Source organism: Prionailurus bengalensis, chromosome A1 (assembly GCF_016509475.1).
Source record: "Prionailurus bengalensis isolate Pbe53 chromosome A1, Fcat_Pben_1.1_paternal_pri, whole genome shotgun sequence".
Classification (NCBI taxonomy): domain Eukaryota; kingdom Metazoa; phylum Chordata; class Mammalia; order Carnivora; family Felidae; genus Prionailurus; species Prionailurus bengalensis.
The window spans coordinates 239722536-239744367 of record NC_057343.1 but is presented as its reverse complement, the minus strand read 5'-3'; the positions used below and the strand labels follow the sequence as shown (position 1 = coordinate 239744367).

Sequence of the window (21832 nt, the reverse complement as noted above, 5' to 3'; positions counted from 1 at the left end):
CCTGCAGCCCACCTGGCCACTCAGATGGACAGCAAGACCGCGGGCAGGCTCTCTGTGCGACAAAGGACGTTTTTGTAAACACAAGACCGCTGTGTCCTTCACGCGCTTCCCAAAGAATAGTCTTTTACCGCCATGAGAACACTGGGTCTGTGAGCTCTTAAAGGCTTTAAATTTTAAGTTTAGGGAAAGCACGTCATTTCAAGATCTAAACTCTGCAACAGCAACAGAAACCCACACCAGTGTGCGTACAGGAAGGGAGGGTCGGGTGAGATTGGGGGACGTGTGCAGACGGTCCGCGGGGTGTCCCCGAACAGCACGCCTGGGGTGATATGAATGAAGAGTACATGCGTTCAGTCGGGTTTAGAACAGTAAGCGCTACAGGGAGGGCGGGAAGGTCATGACGGTTTCTTTAAATCTTTTTATTTATTTACACCGGGTGACTTTTTAAAATGACCAAGTTTTGGGGCCCCTGGGTGGCTCAGTTGGTTAAGCATCGACTTGATGTCAGCTCAGGTCACGATTTCATGGTTTGTGAGTTCCAGCCCCGCGTCGGGCGCTGTGCTGACAGTTCGGCCCTGCTTGGGCTTCTCTCTCTCTCTCTCTCTCTCTCTCTCTCCCTCTGCCCCTCCTCCGCTAGCTCTCTCTCCCGCTAAAAATAAATAAATAAAGTGAAGAAAATGCGTAAATGTCGTTTAGGGTCTTTAGAGCTGAAATGAAACCCCCAGACCCCTGAGATCCTCTCTGCACCGCTTACTGGACTGACCGTCACATACACTCACATACAACGTGGGCTCCCGGGGCCAGAGGCTGTGCTTGCTGCAGAGTGTTCTAGAACAGGGTTGGCAGATGTTTTCTGTAAAGGGTCAGAGCAAACGTTTCAGGTCCTCTGACACAATTGCTCAGGGCTGCCCATGCAGCGTGAGAGGATCCCCAGTATCCGCATGAATGAAGGAACACGGGTGTGTTCCAATAAAACTTGATTGACAGGAGCAGGGAGTGGCAGGGCCTGCCCACGTCTGGCTAAGACGAGCCAGAGATCCTCCTTTGGGGAAACCGATGACCTGAAGCTCACAGGCACCAAAGGGATAAAGAAACGGAAGGAGAACGCGCCCGTCGTCTCCGCTCACGCCGGAAGATGAAAGGAACGTGCTGTAGGAAAGCATACGGGGCTACTCAAAAAATTACACAGGGCGACCCTATGATGCCTCAGTCCCACTGCTGGGTGTTTACCCAAAGAAAGTGAGAACACTCGTTCGGAAAGGTCTCTGCACCCCACGCTCACATAGCCAGGGCACGGAGGCGGCCCAAGGGAGGGAGCCACAAATGCGCAAAGATGGGGTGTCTACCCCGGGGAAGACTACTCAGCCAGCAAAGAGAAGGACATCTTGGCACTTGCCACGACGTGGATGGAGCCAGAGGGCAGGCAGTGTGCTCTGTGAGATCCGTGAGTCGGGGAGAGACAAATGCCGATCCCCTCTTAGGCGTGGAGTGTAGACAACAAAACCCGGAGCGGGACTGGGGGGCCCGAGGCGGGGGCGGGGGCGGTGAAGCGGGCGGGGGGGGGGGGGGGGGAGGGGGCGTCTAGCACCGCCAACTTCCGGTTTACAGGAGGCGGGTCCTGGGCAGTAACGTGTGCACGGCGACCACAGTTAACGACGCCGTACTTCACCTTGAAAGTTGCTGAGAAGTAGGTCGTGCGAGTTCTCGCCACACACACGCACCGGGTCTCCGGGTACGTGTGGTGCCCGACGCCGATCGCGAACACTTCCAAAATGTACAAACGAGCCGTCACGTTGTGCACGTAACGCTAAGCCACTGTACGTCATTCAGAACTCAGTGCGAAAGCAGCAGTGCCTGCACGTGGGTGACAGGATTTCGTGGGCCCTGCGGCCCCCCGGGAGAGGGGCAGCGAGAAGGGTGGGGAGCTGCCTCGCACAGTGATCACAAACCGGAGGCCGTCCTGCAGGGCGGGAGCAGAGGGCGCGTGCAGGCTCAGGCAGGGTGGAAGGCCTGGAGGCCTGGAAACCAGCTCAGACTGGGGGCCCCCCCTCCACCCACGGAGCCCCCCGGGGAAGCAGCGGCATCCACAGGCTGGAGAGGAGGTGCGGGCTGGCAGGTGCTCGGGGTGATTCCCTGTCAGGGTCTCCCGTGCGGCTCAAACTCCTTCTGGGAGCAGTTTTAGATTCTCGTAGGGATGGGTTATAAAAGCAAGACATGATCCTGACTCCTCAAAACGCAAAACCTACACCAAAACAGTGGGCCACCCATCCCCTCCCCACCCCGTCCCATTCTCCCATAATTTCTGCTTTGGTGTGTGTTTCTCCAGAATTTTTCAACGTTTATTTATTTTTTGGGACAGAGAGAGACAGAGCATGAACGGGGGAGGGGCAGAGAGAGAGGGAGACACAGAATCGGAAACAAGCTCCAGGCTCTGAGCCATCAGCCCAGAGCCCGACGCGGGGCTCGAACTCCCGGACCGCGAGATTGTGACCTGGCTGAAGTCGGACGCTTAACCGACTGCGCCACCCAGGCACCCCTCTCCAGAATTTTTCTTACACGGTTACTAAGTACGTTTACTTGGGAAAACATGTGGCCAGGTTTGTAGGAGTTTAACGTTCATGTAAACGAAAACATGCTTTACGCACTGTCGTAGAGCTTTCTTCCAGATTTAATATTCAGAGATAATGCCTCAGCTTGTGTCCGTGGCTCACGGCCCAGTCGTTTGTCTTCCCGTGGCCTCGTGGCTGCCTGTGCCTGACCACGTACCCCGCAGGATGCCAAACTTGTTCCGGCTCTTCGCCGTGTCAGACGCTGCTCTGGGAACAGCCCTATGGATTCCTCTTTCTGCGCAAGCATCTCACTAAGGATGCCATAACACGGGGTCCGGGAGGATACGTGTCTTCTGCGTCAAAGTGGCTCGCTTGGTCTCTGCACACGTGCCACCGCCCACGGCCTCCAGAATCCGTGCTCCCCACCAGAGAGCGTTCTCTTCCTAAGGTCTGCAGCTCTGATGGGCAGACGCGTGCTTCATCTTTTCGTCATCCTCACTTCCTTGACCAGGAGTGACTTCGGTCATGCTTCAGTGCCGATTCTCGGACACTCCCCAACCGTGCCTTCTGCCCGTTTTTCTTGGACCTTGTTTTCCCTTAAGGGTGTGCGATGCCTTTTGCGTGCTTGTGACCTTCACTGTTGTGTTATGTTGGGCCCGTGCCCTGTTTCGTGGAATGTGCTGAATGGCAACATCTCCCTTTGGTTCTGGAGTCTGTTGAGGTCCGAGCAGAGGGCAGCGGGAGGACTGTCCACCCCTTGTAAGGAGAGCTCACGGACCGACCTTCGGGCCCAGGCCCCCAGGGTGGTGCTCCTCAGAGGCGATAGCAAGGATGGGTAGGACCTGGGGCCTGGCACAGAGGGAGCCACCCCAGCGGTGTGTGACCATGTCCCTGGACTTGGGAAGCTCAGGCCACTGCTGGGGCCCTCCTGGGGGGGGCCCTCAGGGGACAGAGAGCCAAGGCGATGGGGTGTCCTCTCCATGGCAGGAGGGAGGGGATCTGATCTTTCTTCCACCCTGACCAGGAGCCAGAGGCTACGTGGGAAGCCGTGTTTGGAGATCTGGTTCCTGGAGCAGACAGGGCCTGCCCTGGTGTTGGGAAGCAGCGTAAGGAAAATGGGTTTGTTCTCTGACATCCAGCACCTGGGGCCAAGTGGCTGCTTTCGTGGCCGGCTCCTCACGGCCCAGGGCTGCGGGCTTTCACCTGCTCAAGCGAGCCCGTGGTGTTTCTCGTCTTTTGCCTTCTGGAGTCTGGATCTTGGGATGAGGTTTTCCCACCATAAACTGATGCAAATACTTTCCCGCACTTCTCTGTAACTTCTGTCCTCACCTTGCTTATTTGCGGCAGGTAGAAACCGTGCCTCAGCACGCGGAGTGTGGCCGTAACCCGACCCTTTCCCAGGCGGGACGCGGTGGTCCCCAGGCCGCCCACTGAAGCCTTCATGCTTTCCTTCTCCTGAGGAGCCACACCGATCCCGTTCCTGCTGAAGTTTCTCCCCGAATCTATTCAGTCCCCCGGTCCCTTTGTCCCTTTCTACGCACGCACGACCGTTGCACCCTCAGTGTGTTTTCACCTCTGCAGGTGAACCTCTGTGCACTTCTCAGGATGAAAGAACATCCTGGCTTCTGTTTACTTTTCTTCTTCCAAGCGAAGGTGGAAGCAGCCTGCAGACTGTGGCCTCCGTCAGCCTTCCTGCTGGCACTTTGGTGGCTTTGACACATCAGCGGGCCGCGTTCCCCTGAGAGTGGAGCCTGTGATGGGGACAGGTGAGCATATACGTCTGGGATGTGAGTCCCACGGGTAGGGGCGAGGTGGGGGGTGCAGTGGAGAGGCGCCCAAAGATCCAGCTACTCCTGGGTCACCTTGCTTGTCAGCACCTGCTGTTACCAGACTTTAACTTCTGGACAGGCCAGTGGGTATGACATAGTATCTCCTCTGCATTAATTTGCATTTCCCTTCGGATTTATGGTGTGGGGCATCTTATGTGCTTTATTTCTGCCATTTCCCCATCACCTTCGGTGAAGTTCCACTTTAAGGATTGGGTTAACTAAGGCTCATCGGTGTGTGTGAACCACATGGGAGGCACCGTGAGGACCGTGGGCTGGGCGTCATTCCCCTGTGGCCCTTCACTCGCGGGCTGAGGCTTGGGTGTCAACCCCACAGTCCTGGTCTTATGGGGCTTTGGACAAAACCCCGAGGAGGGAAAAGGGATTGTATGGCCAGTGGCAACGTGCAAGGTCAGGGGACGTGCACGGAGTGGCAAGTTCCAGGTCCGTCTAGACGGTACCTCCCCTCTGCCGCGCCCACGGAGCCAGTGCACCGTGCTTTAGAACGATCAACCTCTAGGAGCACCAGCTGAGGCCGGGCCACGGTTCTCACCCCGGGAGGAACCCCAGACACTTCCTTTCTGGCAGAACTTGCAAATCAATCGTGGACACCCGCCACCAACACGTAGCCTTGGATTTGAGACTTTGGGCTGAGGATGGAGAGGGGCAGGCGGTGTATTTTTTTCATTGGGTTTTATTGAGACACAATTCACATAAAATAAAATTTACTGGTTTGATGCATTTCAACAAACGTGTACGGTTGTGAACCGGCATCACAATTAAGATTTCTGGTGTTGGTATTTGCATCTTTTTGCTTTTTTTCTGGACCAGACCAGCCAGACGTTTATGTGTCTTGTCCCTGTCGAAGATGGAGCCTTTGTGTTCTTCCCTTCTCCCTGCTGTCCCTCGGTTTTATAGTTTGGATTTTGCTCTCCTTTTTCTAGTCTCCTCAGGTGGAAGGTGAGACCATTGTTTGCAGTCTTGCCTTTTCTCATGTAAGTGCTCAGTGCTATAAATGTCCCTGTAAGTGTGGCTTTACCCTTTCCACGCGTGTTGATGTGTTAGTCAGTCCCCGTCTGGTTCCAGTATTTTGTACTTTCCCTTTCGAGTTCTTTGATCCCTGGTTTATTTAGAACCGGGGGGTTTAATTTCCAATGATTTGCGTGATTTCCCAGATATCTTCCTGTTGCTGAATCTTAAATTAATACCACTGTGGTCAGAACATATATTTTTTTAATGACTTCAATCCTTTGAAACTCATCTCTTGGCCCAAAATACGGTCATTTTGGGTGCGCATCCCATGTGAACCTAGAAAAGATGCGTATTCTGATGTGAGGGGGGATGTTTTAGAAATACCAATTTGATTAAATTGGCTGATAGGGTTGTGCAAATCTTCTGCATCCTTAATATTTTCTGTCTACTTTTCTGAGCAATTATCGAAAGAAAAGTACTGAGGTGTACCGTCCTGATTTTTGTCTGTTTCTCCTTGTAGTTGCATACGTTTTCGCTTTGTGTATTTTGCAGCTCTGTTATGAAACGCGTAGACATTTCACACTGTTATCTGTCCTTGGTTAATTAACCCATCTACCGTCATACCTGGTAATATTTGGTGATCAAGTCCACTTTGACCATCATTAGTGTATCCCTCCAGCTTTCCTTTGACTATTGTTTGGAGGCTATTATCTTCTACCGTTTGCCCCCTCAGTCACTTGTGTTTTAAATGAGTTTCTTACAGACTGCATACATGTGAGTCTTCGTTTTTTATACAGTCTGATGTTCTCTGCTGCTTGACTGGATGCTTACGTAGGTACACGTGCTGGGATTATTGATAAGGTTGAATTTACATCTGTGGTCATTTATTTTCTATTTTATCATATCAATACATCGTTCCTTCGTTCTCTTTTGGTTTTCTTATTTTAAATTAATTGGATATTTTCATATCTCACATATTTGTCCATTGTTGCCTTATCACAAATATCTTTTTATTTCCTTGGGGGCTGGTCCAATGTTTAGAGTGCACACTGTAACGTCACAGTTCACCTTCAAACAATACTTGCCACTTCACATGTGCAAGAACCTCATGAGTGTCTGCCCTTGTCCTGTGCTGGGCACACTCACACTTCGGTCCTGCAGATGCCAGGACTTCGCTATCATTTTTTCCTTACGTGATTTTTAAATGAGGACAGAGTATCTTTTATATTTATCCAAATAAACAGTCACTGTTTCTAGCTTTTCACGTCTTTGTGTAGATCTGTGTTTCCAGCTGACTTCTTCCAGCTTCGGTGGATCTTCACCCTTAGTTTTCGGAGATGCTTTCACTAGACTAGATTTCTCCGCAGCACCTCAGAGGTTTTACTGCCTTTCAGGCTGCACGGTCTCTGAGAAGTCGGCTGCTGTTTTTGTCCCTCTATGAAGAGTGAATCTCGTTTCTCTGTCTGCATTTTTTCTTTTTATCTGATATGGAGCAATTCAATAATGATGTAGAATTATGAGGTTTTCTTTCTATTCCTCTTGACTGAGGTTTGTTAAGATTCTTGGATTTGTGGATTTATTGCTTCCATCAACCAGGGAAACATTTTGGCCGTTATTTCTTCCACGGTTGGTTTTTCTCCACCCTCCCCCAGGGCGGCAATGCCATTTACGCTACAGTGCTGGTTACTGTCCCACAGCGCACTGCGTTCCTGGGTCTTTATTTATTTGATCTCAACTTGCTATCTGGAAATTCCATTTGGCTATTTTTTTTGCAAGGCTTACTGAAGTTGAGTTCTAGGAGTTCTATAAGCGTATATTGTCATGAAATTGCTGCCATAATCAAGACAGAACACTTCCATCACCCAAAAGCATTCCTTCACGTCCCCTCGTAGCCAACCCTGGCTCCCCACCCCCAGCTCCCAACAACAGACTTTCTCCTGTGCCCATAATTTTGACTTTTCCATAATGTCATATAACTGGAATCATGAAGTATATAGCTTTTGAGTGCAGGCTTCTGTCAACCAGTGTGGTGGATCTGAGATTCATTCATGCTTTCATTCCTATCAATTCTTTCCTTCTTGTTGCTGAGAATTCCACTGTAAGAATGTATGCTTGGTTAATCCGTTCACCATGTGGGCTGTTTCCAGTTGGGGTGGTTTTCGTTTGAGTTGTAAATAAAGCCACCATAAACACTGACATAAAGGTTTTATTGTGAACCTAAGTTTTCATTGCTCTCGGGCAAATACTCAAGGGATTGCTAAGTGATTGCATCATTCAACTTTATGACAAATGGCCAAGCCGCATTCAACGTGGCTGTGTTATCTGCAGTGAGGGTTACCCTTGCTACACGATCTCACCAGAACGTGGTTTTTCCATTTCTCAACCATTCTGTTGGGTCTGTAGTATTATTTTGTCATGGCAGCAATTTGCTTTTTGCTAAAGCCAGTGTTAAATATTTTTTTGTGTTTATTTTCCATCGGTGTGTGTACCTTTGTGAAATAGCTCTTCGAATCTTTTGCCCACTTTGAATTGCATTGGCTGTTTCTTTGTTATTGAGTTCTGAGATTTCTTTATATATTCTAGATCCATTCCTTTATCAGAAATGTGTTTTGCAAATATTTTCTCCCAGTTTTTGGCTTGCCTTCGTTTACTTGACAGTATCTTTTGAAAAGCAGAAGATATTAACTTTGATGAAAATATTTTGAAGATCCTAACTTTGGTAAAATCTAATTTATGAAGGTTTTCTTTCATGGATCATGTTTTTGGTGTTTTATCTAATAAATCTGCATAGCTTTGGGTTATGTAAAAGCCACATGTATTTTCTGTTTTCTTAAGATTTTATAATACTAGGTTTTACATTTAGGTCTGTGATTTATTTTTAGTTAGTCTCTGTATATGGTGAAAGGGATTTTGTATATATGGAAATCCAACTTTCTAGCACCATATGTACAAAAGCCTATCCTTTCTTCACTGAATCGCCTTTAAACCTGTTTTGAAAACCATCTGACCACATATGTGCGGGCCTATCTCTGACCTCTCTATTCGGTTCTACTGACCTATGAGCTGTGCTGCATGAATACTACGGTGTCTTGGCTACTGTGGCTTCAAAGTAAGTTTTGAAATCAGGGAGCATGCGTCCTTTAACATTTCTTCGCATTTTCAAAATTCTGGCTAATTTTACATACTTTGCCTTTCCACGTAAAATTCTGAAGAAGCATGGCATTTTGCACAAAAATTCCTGCTGGGATTTTTATTGGGACTACAGTGAGTTTGCAGACTAATTTGGTGAGAACTGACAAGGTCAAATATTCTAATGCATAACCATGGTACAGCTCAATACTTATGTACATTTCACTCACATTCTTTCAACAGTGTTTTACAATTTTAAGTATATAGAATGCGTGCAGATTTTATTACTTTGGTATCTAAACATTCATGTTTTCGGTGCTATTACAAACACCGCTTTTTATGTCAATTTCTATTTGTTTATGGCTAGTATTTACAAATACAAAAATCCTTCTCACTGTGGACGACGGAGAACCCGTGAAATGCTTCTGGCAGGTTGTGGTCTCTGAAGTCAAGCCCCAGGGTGAGGGGAGAGCTTATGTAACGTTCTAAACAAGGAGTTGGCACACTTTTTCTGCACGTAGAGCGCAAATAGTAAATATCTTTAGGTTTTTCAAGCCATATGTTCTTTATAGCAATTACTCAGCGGCTACCCCGCTGTCATAGAGGCACAGACGATACATTCTTGAGCGCACACGGCTGTTTTCCAATAAAACTTCACTTACAAAAATGGGTGGTGGGCGGGAGTAGCTTGCTGTCTCTTGTCCTAAACAACACTTGCTGCTAAGCTGGAATCCCGGGGCTCTGAACGCTGGTCCGTGCAGGTATCGGAAAGGGAATGGGCTGCGGGAGGGTTTGGTCAGCACTCACACGGTCACCTTGGATCAAATAGGGACGGATAATCCCAGGAGGGAGGAAGGACTTAAAAACCCATCAACAGCCTGTTAGAATTCCAGCTTGTCAACTGTAATCATGGGTTCCTGTGGACTTGGGGCCCATGGCTTCACTACCCCATTACTGCCTGTCCTTTGAAGATCTCCACAGAGGCACATACCTGTGGTTGTGACAACACCGTCAGCCCCACACAGAGCCAGACACGCACAATGGCATGTGAAACCTCGCACCTGTCAAGGAGAAAACACTGAGAAGGCATGCCTGGTGCGTTGTGGGTCCGTGACGGGTGTGGCATCAAACTCTCCCCCACAGGGGAGGTGGCTGAGCCCGTGGGGACAGGGCCAGTCTGCCACGTCTTCGGAACAAAGTTGTGTGCCGAACCTTAAGGATGAGCCTGTTCTGAGTGGAGAGGACAAAAGGCTGTGTATTTACAAGCAGGCACCGTCGTCTGATTCCACTGTCATCACTGAGTGCCTATGGTGGGCTGGGCCTGTGACAGCCGGAGGGTGGAGCACGACAGAACCGGGTCCTGCCCAAGCCAGGTCTCTGGTTCTCAAAGGAACCCTGCGGGGAGGGCTGGGCGGAATCAGCCCCTGCGTGTCAGCCCCTCCAGGGCAGATCGTGCCCGGGGAACGTCTGCCAGGTCTGGAGACACTTTCGGTTGTCACAACCAGCGATGAGGTGCTCTTGGCCATCTAGTGGGTGGGGGCTGAGGATGCTGCTGCATCCACTTCAGTGCCCTGGACGGCCCTTCACTGGGAAAACTGTGTCCTGAGGGCCAGCTGTGCTGAGAGGGGAAGCCTCCTAAGGTCACAGGGCTCCTCTGCAGCTGCTCTGGGACCGAGGTCTATGCAGGAGGTAATTACCCTCAGAACCCCTGCACTCAACACAGCTCGCTTCAGAGAAAACAAGTCTAAGCGTTACAGCGTCTATATGGGCTGGCTGTTCTCCAACCAGGGCAGGGGTCCCGGGACCCCCTGAAGCAACGTGGGGAAAGAAGGTCTTTACTCCAGTAGAACTAGCTGAACCCCGCCTTCTCCCAGGACAAACTGCTCTGTGACATAATGTGCAAAACCGTGTCACTTCTTGTCCTGAGCTGCCTCCTGGGCTCTGTGCTGTGGTTCCGGGCATCGTGGTCAGGATCCCGGAGAGCAGGACTGTGTGTGCGCCATGCCTTAGCGTGGCACACGGGAGCTGCCCACGCGCGGTGCGATGCCTGTACCACTGTCCTCCTAGTACAACCCGCTCCAGCTGTGGCCCGGACACCAAGGCTGCCAGGGGGGCCGGGGACATTGTGTGGGGGGCTCAGACCATGCGGGTGACACAGCCGCTGGGACACGAGACACAAGAACACTGCACGCCACGGGCTCCAGGCCACATGCCTGCGGAGTCCCACGGCGGCTCTGCTTAGTACACACCCTCCAGGTGCGTCGTGCGTTCATGTGTAGATACGTGCACACACCACATCCACGCAAATGGGGACATGCACGTACAAATACGTGCACACACCACCCACATCCATGCATACGGGGACATGCACGTGTGCACAGCGCACCCACACCACACACGTGTCCATTCGTGCGTCACCAGAGATGACAAACACGTCTAACTGGTGTCTAAAACACCTTTACACTCGGGGAGCCAAACTTTCCTTGACGTAAGGATTGCCGTCAAGGCTTTCATGCTTATCCGCGGCCAGGGAGCGGGGCAGTTGGCACTCAGAAGCTGCAGGCGGGCTAAATGCGGGGACAGGGCCGGACGCCGCCTTGCAGGGGCGCCTCCTAAGCAACTGGGGCCTCAGAAGCAAGACCCACGCCCCCTCCATCTTGCCTCCTGCCCTGCAGCCCGAGCACGGACGGAAGGCTTGCCCAGAAGATAAGAACGATGCGCTTTCCATCCGGGGCTCTGGCTTGACCAGCTGACCTGGCTGCGCTGCTACATGGGGGTGAGGTGCCCCGCGGTAGAGTCAACAAAACCCGAGGCTCGACAGATCTCAGATTAGGCACCGCTTCACTTTTATTTTCCTTTCCACGAGGTAGTACCGTTCCTCAAGATAGGGACACAGTCTTGCACATTATTTTACGGCGGAGACCTACATCTGTCTCTGTTTGTGTTTGGGGTTCGTTTTGCAGTAGATGAACCAGCGCCCGCGCCTCTTCACCCGGTAGCAGTCCCGACAGCGCTCCTTGATGACGCCCTTGGTCTTGAAGCCCAGGGCAAGCTGCAGGCCGGGCAGGGGGCGGCCGGGCAGGGGCCAGGGTCCCGCGGGCCCCGCGGTGCGAAGAGGTCCCGCCAGGAGAGTGGAGAGCGCGCGGGGCTTCGCCGGCCCGGGGCTCCCCCGGAGCAGCGGGCTCAGGGCGCACGCCAGCATCTTCGCCACGAGCACGCGGGCCATGTGGTGGCCGGGCCTGCGGGGAACCGAGAAACAATCCGTATGGCCTCCGCGCGGGAGGAGGAGTTTCGCCGCCAGCCCTCCCCCCCCCGCCCCGGCCCCTCCGCCGCCACTCGGCTGTCCCCGGGCCCTTTCCCTGGCTCCCCCGCCCCTCGTCTGTCTCCGGGCCCCGGGGAAGCCCGCCGGCCGGGGACAGCATTCCTCCGGGGCGTGGACAGCCCGGACCTGCGGCAGCGACGCACCCGGGGACTCCCGAGCCTCCGCCCCCTCCTCCTCCCCTGCCCCACGCGACCCCTTGGACCACAGACCTGGGAAGAAGGCGCCTGGGACTGTCGCCCGCGCGCCTCGCATGCGCCTGCGCAATGGAGCGGGGAAGCCGCCGCCCGCAGTGTCCGCCAGAAAAAAAGATGGCGGCAGGATCACGTGGTCGTCCCCGCAGCGCCGGGCGCAGAGGCGGAGCTGCAGGAGCCCCAGCTACCCCTGCGCGGACGCCCTCCCGCCACTGGGTACCTACGGCCTCGGAGGCTGACAAAATGGGAACAGAAATACACATCTGGAATGAAAAATAAGTCACAACCAAGTAGACGTTTAAAAAAAAAACGAATACCGGCTCAAAACAAAAATCTAGAAGAATTCACACGTTTGTATTAAGTGCACATCTGGGAGAAATGTGGCGAGGCTCAGGGAAGCAGTGGAGATAGGCACTGGTCCTAACTGGTTGCAGTTACATATCTTTTTTTCCCGCCCGTATTCTCTAATGAGACACTTCAAACAAAAGGTGAAGGACTACGGTGAGCACCCATCTACCCACCACCAGAGTCCACACTGAACCCAGTGCATCTTGTCATTCCGGGTATGTGTGCCCACCCATCCATCTACTGTCCGTGCACACGGAGGCGACCTGCAGACGGCGGCCCATCTGCGCACCATCGATAAGGCAGTGAGCTCACTCTTGCACCTGCCCAGGTGAGCTTTGAGCCTGCCTCTGGGTACCTGTTTGTGGGCATCTTTCCGTTCTGAGATTTCCGGTGCATCTCGTCTCTCCTCACCTTGCTGAGTTCTCTTCCACCTCCCGGAATCCCGGCTGTGGGTGTCCTCAACTCCTGGCGGGTGGGGGGGGCATCCCCACCCTAGCTCTGAACTCTGAGTCTGCCCCCCGTGCCCATCGCCCTCGGCGTAATTGGCTCTCCTGACCCATCTATGAACAGGCAGTTTGGAGAGGGAAGCACCGGGACCGCCATCGCGGGTCTGCACAGGCGTGCTCTAGAGCAGGGCGCCCTCGGGGCTGATCTGCATGGGGATGACATCGAATGTGTCCTACTGGTAGCTTCACTGGAGTTCTGCTGCAGAAATCCCAATTTCTGCTGTCCCCGCGCCCACACAGAAATGCGCGCTGCGCAACGTGAATGTACATACAGTTTAGGCAATGCAAGGACCCTTCGCCAATGAAAACATTAGATACCTAACCTCCTTCCATGATTATCAATTGTCATCGAATGTGAAGAGTGCCCTTTCATTTTCCATCCTGCTCTGCCCTAGCCCTGGCAGGAGGGCCACTCAGCAGTCGATAAATGCTCAGGTTGCGCACAAATTTTCCCGCCTTTTCAGTACTGAGCCTGGGCCCCACCGTTGCACCTGCTGGGAGGCACTCGCCCAAGCGCACTGCGCTTGCGCGTCCCCGCCCCCAGCGTAAGTCGCCGCAGCAAGAGCCCCTCCCCCCCCCCCCCCCCCCGCGGAAGCCGTGCGCACGCCGTCAGCGCGTCGGTGCGCCGGGTCAGGGGTCAGCCCGCAAAGATGGCGGCGACGGTGACCTTCTGCCGGCTGCTGGGCCGGAGCGGTCCGGCGGCGCTGAGCCTGCCCCGTGGCGCCAGGTGTCTAGGGGTGCGGACTTCACCGACCGGGGAGAAGATTACGCACACCGGCCAGGTAGCCGCCGCGGCGTGGAGGATGCCCTCCATCTCGGGTTCCCGTCCCTCCGGTCCCCTCCCCCTGCGGCCGGGGGACGCGCCGGCCGGTGGGCAGGGTCTCGCAGGCCGAGTCCCGGGCCGGCCCCCGTTCACATTAGGGTGGGTGTGTGCGGGGGTCCCACGCTCTGACCGACGGGACGGAAGCCGCCCCACCCCCACGGCCGCCGCCGTGCCTCTGCAGTCAGGGTGGGCTCGTCCTCCGAGCGTCGCCAGCTCCAGCATCAGGCCCGTCCCTGTGGACAGGCTGACCGTCGGGGCCCGCGTGCGCTTCCTGTCGTGTCCGCGGTGCTAGGCCGTACATTTTAACAAGCCGAGGGGCCGCTGTAGTCTAAAACAGAAGGCGGAAAAGTGAGCGAGGTACCTGTGTTATTAAGGAGTCCCCTAGCCGGCACTTTTATCCGATGTCGGCCACAGGTGAAAGAAAACTGGGGGTGCCCCTCCTCTGCCCGAGTTGGTCTCTGCTCTTTCAGACCGCAACTCGCTACCTTCCGATTCCGATTGTTGTCCAGTCTCACCTTCGGTATCTCGCTGGAGAATGCCCCTGGTCACGAAGTTACACTTTGCGCCTCACGCACTTGGTCATGAGTGGCCAGAATGTTAAGAGATAACTATTTCCTGTACTGTTTACTCTTGGTATGAAGTGACTTCTTCCCGGATCAGGCTGTGAAAATCATATAAGGTCTTTTTTTTTTTTTTTTTTTTTTCAGGCTTATGATGATAAGGACTACAGGAAAATCCGATTTGTAGGTCGCCAGAAAGAGGTAAGCCAAACGTCTAGTGAAAGAGAGGTAGGCTTTGGTAAAACCTTTATGTAACCAACAGGAAATAAACGTTAATCTCTGGACTTAAATTCTCAAACTGGGGTGGGGGGGGGCACCCTGGAGGCTGTGGAAGTTTGCCTGTCTTTGAAATGCTGAATGTGCCTGTATTTGTTTTGTCCCCCCCCCCCCCCCCATTGTAAAGTGACATCTTATGTCTCTCGGTTTCTGTATAAATGGGAGTGATCTTTTTTACCCTCTCCATTTCTGTGTCTTATACTCCTGAGATCTTCAGATTAAAGGAAGTCACAGCAGCTTTTAAAAACTACTCTTTTGGTCACTCTTTGGAGTACGCTTCTCATATTTACTGCCAGACAGACCAGACTGTGTTCTCACAGGGACGGACATGCACACGCTGAAACCAGCGCGAGGCCTGTCCTTCCCCGCGTGGGTCTGACGGCTCACCCACCGTGTAACCGCTGGAGACAGGGCTGACGGTGGAGTCAGCCCGCAGGGGCCTGTTCGCGTCCTGGTTCCTCACCCGCGCTGCCAGCTCCCCAGTCTCCGTGCGTGTTGGTTCGGCCGGTTTTCCACTTCTGAGTCCGTTTGTTTTCCACGGTCGCCCTGAGTCCGTCCTTCCCTCAGTCAGCCTTCTCCTTGCTCCTCAGTTGTCCCTAATTCGTGTTCCCTTCCCCGCTGATCTTGGTTACATTGTCTGCTCTTAGCGTCTACATTTCTACTTCCATTCCTGCTCTGTGGGCCTGGTGGGGCAGGTGGAGGAGGCGGAGTTTGGTGCCCTGTGGGGAATGCATGGGTCCTGAAGCTTGGGGGTCGTCCCTGTGGCCTGGCCCCCGGCCCCCTACCTCAGCTCTTCTGATGTTCCAGCAAGCACCTGCGTCTGTCACAAGCTCCTCTCTGCTGGAAACTGTGTGGCCTCTGGCTTCTGATTGCCGGGGCCGGAGGGGCGGGGGTGGGGGGTGGTGGGGGAGGGGAGGGGGCGGTGGCGGCAGAGGGGTTGCATCAGGGAAGCAACCTAAAATTGAAACTGAACAAACAAAATCAGAGTTGGCAAAGCGAGTAAAGTGGGAACGGGGCAGTGCTGAAGGCGTCGCCCCGCTCTGTGAGCTCCCCCAGGTCTGCACCCCTCTCCCAGCTCCGTGTGTGCGTGGCCTTTTCCTGGCTGAGACCGTGAGGGCCCAGGGGCACATCTTCACGTTGTAAAGGTGCACGGTGTGTTTGTAAGTGGTGAGTAGGCATCTGCTCCCGCTTTCCTTCCTTCTGGAAGAAGCCAACACAGCTGGGGGTCGCATTCATAGGCGTGGCTCTTCTGAAACATTTCCCTTCCCAGGTATATCCTCTCTGTCTTGACAGTGGGGTGAATGGGGTCTACGGACCTTTGGCTTCCTGGGGTGGGGGGCATGGCCTGTCTGTATGTTTACCCCCCGGACCCAGAGGAAAACCCTTGAAACTGAGTTCCTAAACTGCAGGGTCCAGACACTGCTGGCCCTGGGCGCCTCGCGGCTGGTGGCTCTGCAGCCCTGTGCTGGGTCCTGCTCCGCGTGTCTGAGCTCGCCCTCCTGGCACTGGCTGAGTGGCCCCTGAACCTGTGTCACCCCAAAGCACCCGTGGACACACCGCTGTCCAAAAGTCCTAAGGGGTGTTTTTGAGCATTTTCTCCAAATGTAGCTTCCTTTTTAATTTGGATGAAAACTTCAGTTTTTATTTTGCCTTGAAAATTATATACGTGTGTGTGTGCATGTACGTTTAGCTGGGTATAAATGTTGGTATTAGTATGAAAACAGTCGATATTCTAAATAATTGGATTGGGGCTTTTACTTTGCTTTAAATCTCTAGCTCTCCATGAACACGGTTAACGTCCTGCAGGACACTGGTTGCTCAACTAGGCTGCGATTCCTTTTTGTACAGATTAATACTGTCTCGTGTGGTCCTGTGTTTTGTGTTGTGTCTTTGATCTGCACTTTCCATAGGAACTGTTGCTGCCAAAACACCAGCTAAAAAATACAAACAGCTCACTAGGTATTTGGACCTAAACATGTTTGTGCCCAAGTCGGTTGACCAAGAGGCACGTAACAAGGTAGTTTCATGTTTGTTACACTAGTGACGCGTATAGGACAGGTGTCCAGCCATCGGTTTATGGCTTGTGACACAGCGTGTGCTCACAGCTGAGGTGAAGCACGCGGGGCGCCGTGGCATTTCTCTGTTCGTCCCTTGGAAGGGCTGGGGACGCTCCTGGCCGTGCCCGTGGGAACAGGGTCGGCAGCTGGGCGCGCTCTGGTGCTGGGACTGGGCCCTGCCTCTTCTGCGGCTCAGTGTATGTATTCCTGCGGTTGGCCTGAGTCCTGGGAACGAGACGTTCATCACGGTAGGTCAGGGTCACCTACTGAGTGACGGGGAGCTGAGTGACGGGGGCAGTCCTGTGTCAGTCTCCGGTGTCAGCTGCCCTTCCCGCGGGAGATGGTGGTCTGTCTGACTGCCGTGATGGGACCTGGGGGTTTGTTAGTGTGCCCTTTGTGACACGTTTGTCACTTAGGTAGACACCATACTGTTTTACAGCACGAGGCTTTATCTGTGGGGCGTGTGGCTCTGTCTGCAGCAGAGGTGAGTGAGCACATCCCTCCCTCTGCAGCCCGCCGTAAGGTGCCGGCATCGGGAGCGGCGGGGCCGTCCACAGGGCGCCGAGCTCAGAGTGCTGGTAGGACAGTGCGTCCACACCCAGCACGTCCGTATCCCGCGTCCGCGCTGCCTGGCCTCCCCGCGCAGCTGGTGTGTTGGCTCGAACGTAGCCGTACTTCCCAGTAACTTCCTACTGTGTTTCTGGAAATAGAAGTTGGAGGAAGGGTCTTACAGAGTCAGGGTCTGTAACCGTAAAGCCTTTTAAGAAATAACTAAACTTTTCCAAAATGTCCCCATCCCGTGGATTTGGGGCGTCAGGTCTGGTGAGGTGCCTGGGAGAGCGAGGGGCCGGGCCGCTCTGGGTCCCGCGTCCTCTGGACGGAGTCAGCTGGCTCCGGAGAATCTGAGGTCAGTTGTGCCTTTCTGACCTACTCCTGGGTTTATCACCCCGGATTCAGAGGCCCCACCCCCCTATTGGTAAAGATGGTGCCTGACCTTTGTTTCCTTATCTTCACTGAGGCGGTAGGCGGGGCTCTGGGCACACGGGGTGGGGACCCGCACGGCCTGGTCACCGGGACTGACCCAGCGCTCACTTCTCGCCCGCCCGTAGTGACACGTCAGAACTGAGGCGGATGGGGCGAGCGGGTCGCAGAGTCACCGGGCGGTGTGTGCTCTGTGCGGCCTTGTGCGGCTTCACGCTTCCTGTCTTGTCTCCTGGGGCCTCTGTTGGGGACGCCGCTGCTGACGGCGTTCCGGCTACTGTGTGCCTCGGTCACGTGACCCTCAGCCTCCGGGCGCGGGTGACCTTCCACGTGTGGCCACGCCGCTGTTTCCCTGCCTGGGTGGGTGGACGATGCTAGATCTGGAGGTGCCGTCGAGCGAGCTGCTCCTCGTGGGCCTGAGCGGGGTCCACACCTGCCGCCGACGGTGAGAGCAGGGTCCCGATGGCTGCGGACGACGGCGTCAGAGAGGAGGGCGAGCCGGGGCAGGGACCTCCCGAGGGAGGCCCTCCGGGAGAGGAGGCTGCGGCCCCTGGCACGGCTGGCCCACCGCGGCGGGACACCGGAGTCGGCCCCCACACCGGGCCGTGGGCTCGCCAGGGACCGTGTGGTCTCGGCTTCAGCCCTTTCCCTGGACACCGACGCTGATGCTCCACGTGTACGGCCTGCCCGGCCCTCCAGGCTTTGTCTGCGTGGTGCCCACCAGGCGGCCCCGAGTGGCGGGCCCGCTGCGAATCACGTACGAGCCAGGCGGGCCCCTTGGCCCGCGTCTGAATTTTGCCGCGGTGGCTCGTCGTCAGAGCCGTGAGGTGCCGAGCCGGGACGTTCGAGTGGCCGTTTCAACGCGGAGGGAACGTATCACGGCCCCCTGGTCCTGTGAGCCCAGCCGCTCCGATTCAGCAGCTTCCAGCGGCCGCGCCGGCTTCCGCTCTGTCCGGCAGCGCCCTGCGGCCCGCCAGCGCCGGCCGGCCGAGCGGGTCGTGACGTCGCGTCGCTCCGTGACGTCGGGTTCACCGGGACGCACGTGTGTCCCGCAGATGCCGACGTGACTGCAGCACCACTTCCCGTGAGTGAGGTTCCCGGGAGTCCTTGAAGCGTCCAGGGGGTGGCAAGTGCGCTCGGTGTGTCCCGTTACTAAAAATTTCATTTTAAGTTTGTATCTTGGAGCCTAAGCTCCGCGCACTGCTGACATGTCTGTTTCTTTTAACTTTATGTGTTGCCCGCCCCCCCACCCCCACCCCGCGCCCCCTCCTATCTGTCCATTTGTGTCCTTGGAGCTCACTTGTCAAAAGACCCGGGTCATTTTCTCCTGTGGGGTCACCTGCAGCTGGGTCTTCCTGACTGTGGTCCTTAGAGGTGTTTGTGCCTCTGTTCTGAGTGTCTAACGGGGGCGGGGTCAGGTCCGACTCCTGGTCTCTTCATGGCGAGGTTCCTGCGTGGGGCGCTTCCAGCCTTGAGATGCAGTTTTCCTGGGGTGGGGGTGGGGGTGGGGGTGGGGGGCGGGCCGAGGGTCACGTTCTCTTGCGTCCCGGTAGCCCGAGGACCTGCGTGAAAAGAAACTTTGGGCGGCCTGAGGAAGGTGGAAGAAATCGGTTCTCTGCTTTTGTTTATCGGTTTTTATCTCTAGTAAGGCACTTACTGAATTTTTAGTCGGTAAAGTCACAGACTTGAGCCTAGCGTGTTTTGGTGCCTGCACTTACCGTGAGTGCCATTGTCCCTTGGATTCCCTCCCCTGCCCTCTCCTCCCTCCCCTGCCCCGCCATCCCCAGTTGGGTGTTTCCCCAGGTCCGCTGCCCTCTGGGGGCTGTATTCCTCTCCTCTGTGACAGCGGGGTGCTGCTGGGGACAGTCCCTCCCATGGCTCTTCCTGACCTGTCCCAGTGGGTGGCTGGTGCGGGGAGGAGAGCCTGGGACAAAGCCCACCGGGCAGTTGTTAACGGTCTGGAATCCAGGTTCTGGCAAGGGAGAGAAGTGAGAGGGATTTGTATTCAAATTCTTGCACTGTTTCTGTACGTTTGAAATTGCATCCGCAGGAAGCGCCAGAAGCGTGTGTGTGTCTGCACTCAGACACTTGTGTGCGACTGTGCCCGTGCCGGCTGGACCTGGGGGCCTGGGGGCCTGGGGGCCTGGGGGCAGTGTCCACATAAACTTGGATTGCATCAAATTATGAAGCTGTTGTTTTTGGCTCTACGAATTTTTCTTTTCCTCTTGTTCCAGGTGAATGAAAATTTTGCCATCGATTTGATAGCTGAGCAGCCCGTGAGTGGAGCTGACCGTCGGGTGGTCGCGTGTGACGGCGGCGGGGGGGCTCTTGGCCACCCCAAAGTGTACATAAACCTGGTACCGTGTCCCCTGTCCCTGCTGTCCTAGTCTGAGGTGCCCTGTTGAGAGCGGCCACCGCGGTGCCGACCTCGACCGCCCACCTTCCCGCTCGATCTGCCCGTGGACCCTGCCGCAGGGACCCCGTGAAGGGCACCTGTCCCCCGGGACGCGCCTTCACGCCTTGGGATGCGTCGTCTCGCGCTGGGACGCGCCGTGAGGTGCTGTGTGAAGTACTTCGTGTAGCCAGCGCCGACTGTCCACTCTCCTTCCACGCGCCTGCTCCGTCTTCCTGGGACCGCCGTTTCGGCCCCTGTGCACGTGGATGGGTGCGCAGAGCCTTAGGGAAGATGAGACGCGGGGCCGTTAGAGCGGAGAAGGCGACCAGGGGCTGGGGCTCAGCTGCTGTGGCGTCATGGAGGGGAAGGGGGTCAGCAGTGCCCCGCTGTCCCGTCCGCTAGGGGCCGGCGTGCGCCCGGACCGGACCCCGGTCCGGGGGTGCGCGGGTGGGCCTCTGCTCGGCACCCCACGCGCTCCCGTCCGTTGAGTTCTGTGCTCAGGGCCAGAGCTCGGCCGTCCCGGGCCGGGAGGGCAGATGGGCATCGAGCTAAGGCCCCAGGCGGCCGCTGTGCCCATCCCCGCTCCCTGCGGTGCTCCTTCGAGAGGACCACAGGTTCTGGCGTAGGTGCTGAGCTGGGGTTCAGTCCGCTGCCCCGGCCGCAGCGAGTCAGGGTGTAGCGAGACCTGGGCCCCCGGTGCCACCGTGGTTCTTGGTCCCGTAGCGACCTCCGAGCTTTTCCGCCGTCTCTAGGTGAGGCTGTAACTCAGGTCTGTGTCTGGTGTCTCAGTGTTTACACTTGGAATAGAATGTGGAAACATGAGATCTCTCCTCTTGAATCTTTTCAGGACAAGGAAACCAAAACTGGGACGTGCGGCTATTGTGGACTGCAGTTCAGACAGCAGCATCACCATTAGCGTGGCCAAGCTGTGCACGCGCGGGCGTCTCCGCCTTAACACGCAGCAGCCAAGAGCCCGGTGCTGTCACGGGGCGCCGCCGGCTGAATAAAGGGCGTTGTGACCCAGGACGGCGAGCCGCACGCGTGCTGCTTTCCGAGAGGACTTGGGAACGAGCACCCACCTGGAAGGGCAGGGTCCTCCTCCGGGCGCGCGGGGGGCCTCGCGGCACCTCCTGCGATCCGGGTGACTGCACCGCGTGGCCGAGGGGCGGGAGGGAGAAGGGCTTCTCCGATTTCGCGGACGAATTGGAGGTTCGTCAGGCTTAGGAGCTCCCACAGGGGCCGGTGCTGGGTTCAGGCCTCCACCCTCTGACTGGAAGCGTGTGCCCTCCCTGCCACTCCACTGCGCCCGCGCTTCATTGTGTCCTCATCTTTAGGGTGAAATATAGACTCTTAAAGCCCGGAAACTAAGCATCTTCGGAAGGTACGGTCACCTACGGGCCAAATTCAAGGCAATCCGTGTAATGAAAAGAGGAATGGGTGTGAGGTGACACAGAAGTAACAGGACTTTAGAGGGGAGGGGAAGGAGGCTGGGTGCAGCCCCCGTGGGCTCTGACCTGTGGCCCGTGGGGTCCCGGAGGAGGCTCCTGACGCAGATGGAAGGTGAGGCCCTGACTAAACCAGGAAGGAGGGAAGGAAACCCACAGACCACGGGGCCCCCGCGTCCCAGGGGGACCCGTGAGAAAGGACAGCGGGGCGTGTTCTGATCACAAAGCACTGAAGCTCGAGCCTTTAGGGGCCAGAGGAAAGGAAACTGTTAGGGCGTCAGGAAGAAGGAATAGATCACCCAGTGCAGAGGTTCGCGCAGGGCGCCTCGGTTTTCAGTCCTGGAAGCTGGACACGGGAGTAGTGTCACTGGCCTAGAGCAGTCAGGAGTCCTGGGCACGAGGTCGTCCCCCACGGCATGTGGAGAACTCGCAGAGGCCCTCCTGGACCCCAT

General features: G+C 55.5%; 2 protein-coding genes across 2 annotated transcripts; one reads left to right on the top strand and one right to left on the bottom strand.

The window, feature by feature from the left end:
- Window positions 1–11302: 11302 nt before the first annotated feature.
- On the bottom strand, window positions 11303–12390 carry MRPL36 (mitochondrial ribosomal protein L36). The gene is made up of 2 exons (XM_043601558.1): window positions 12008–12390; window positions 11303–11715 (listed from the first exon to the last, which is right to left on the bottom strand). The coding sequence occupies exons 1-2, from the start codon at window positions 12250–12252 to the stop codon at window positions 11400–11402; spliced, it is 561 nt and encodes a 186-aa protein (XP_043457493.1). The 5' UTR covers window positions 12253–12390; the 3' UTR covers window positions 11303–11399.
- Window positions 12391–13455: 1065 nt separating this feature from the next.
- Window positions 13456–20959, top strand: NDUFS6 (NADH:ubiquinone oxidoreductase subunit S6). The gene is made up of 4 exons (XM_043601574.1): window positions 13456–13625; window positions 14374–14427; window positions 19775–19897; window positions 20783–20959. Exons 1-4 carry the CDS (start codon window positions 13494–13496, stop codon window positions 20849–20851), a joined length of 378 nt encoding a protein of 125 aa, XP_043457509.1. The 5' UTR covers window positions 13456–13493; the 3' UTR covers window positions 20852–20959.
- The last annotated feature ends 873 nt before the right edge of the window (window positions 20960–21832 follow it).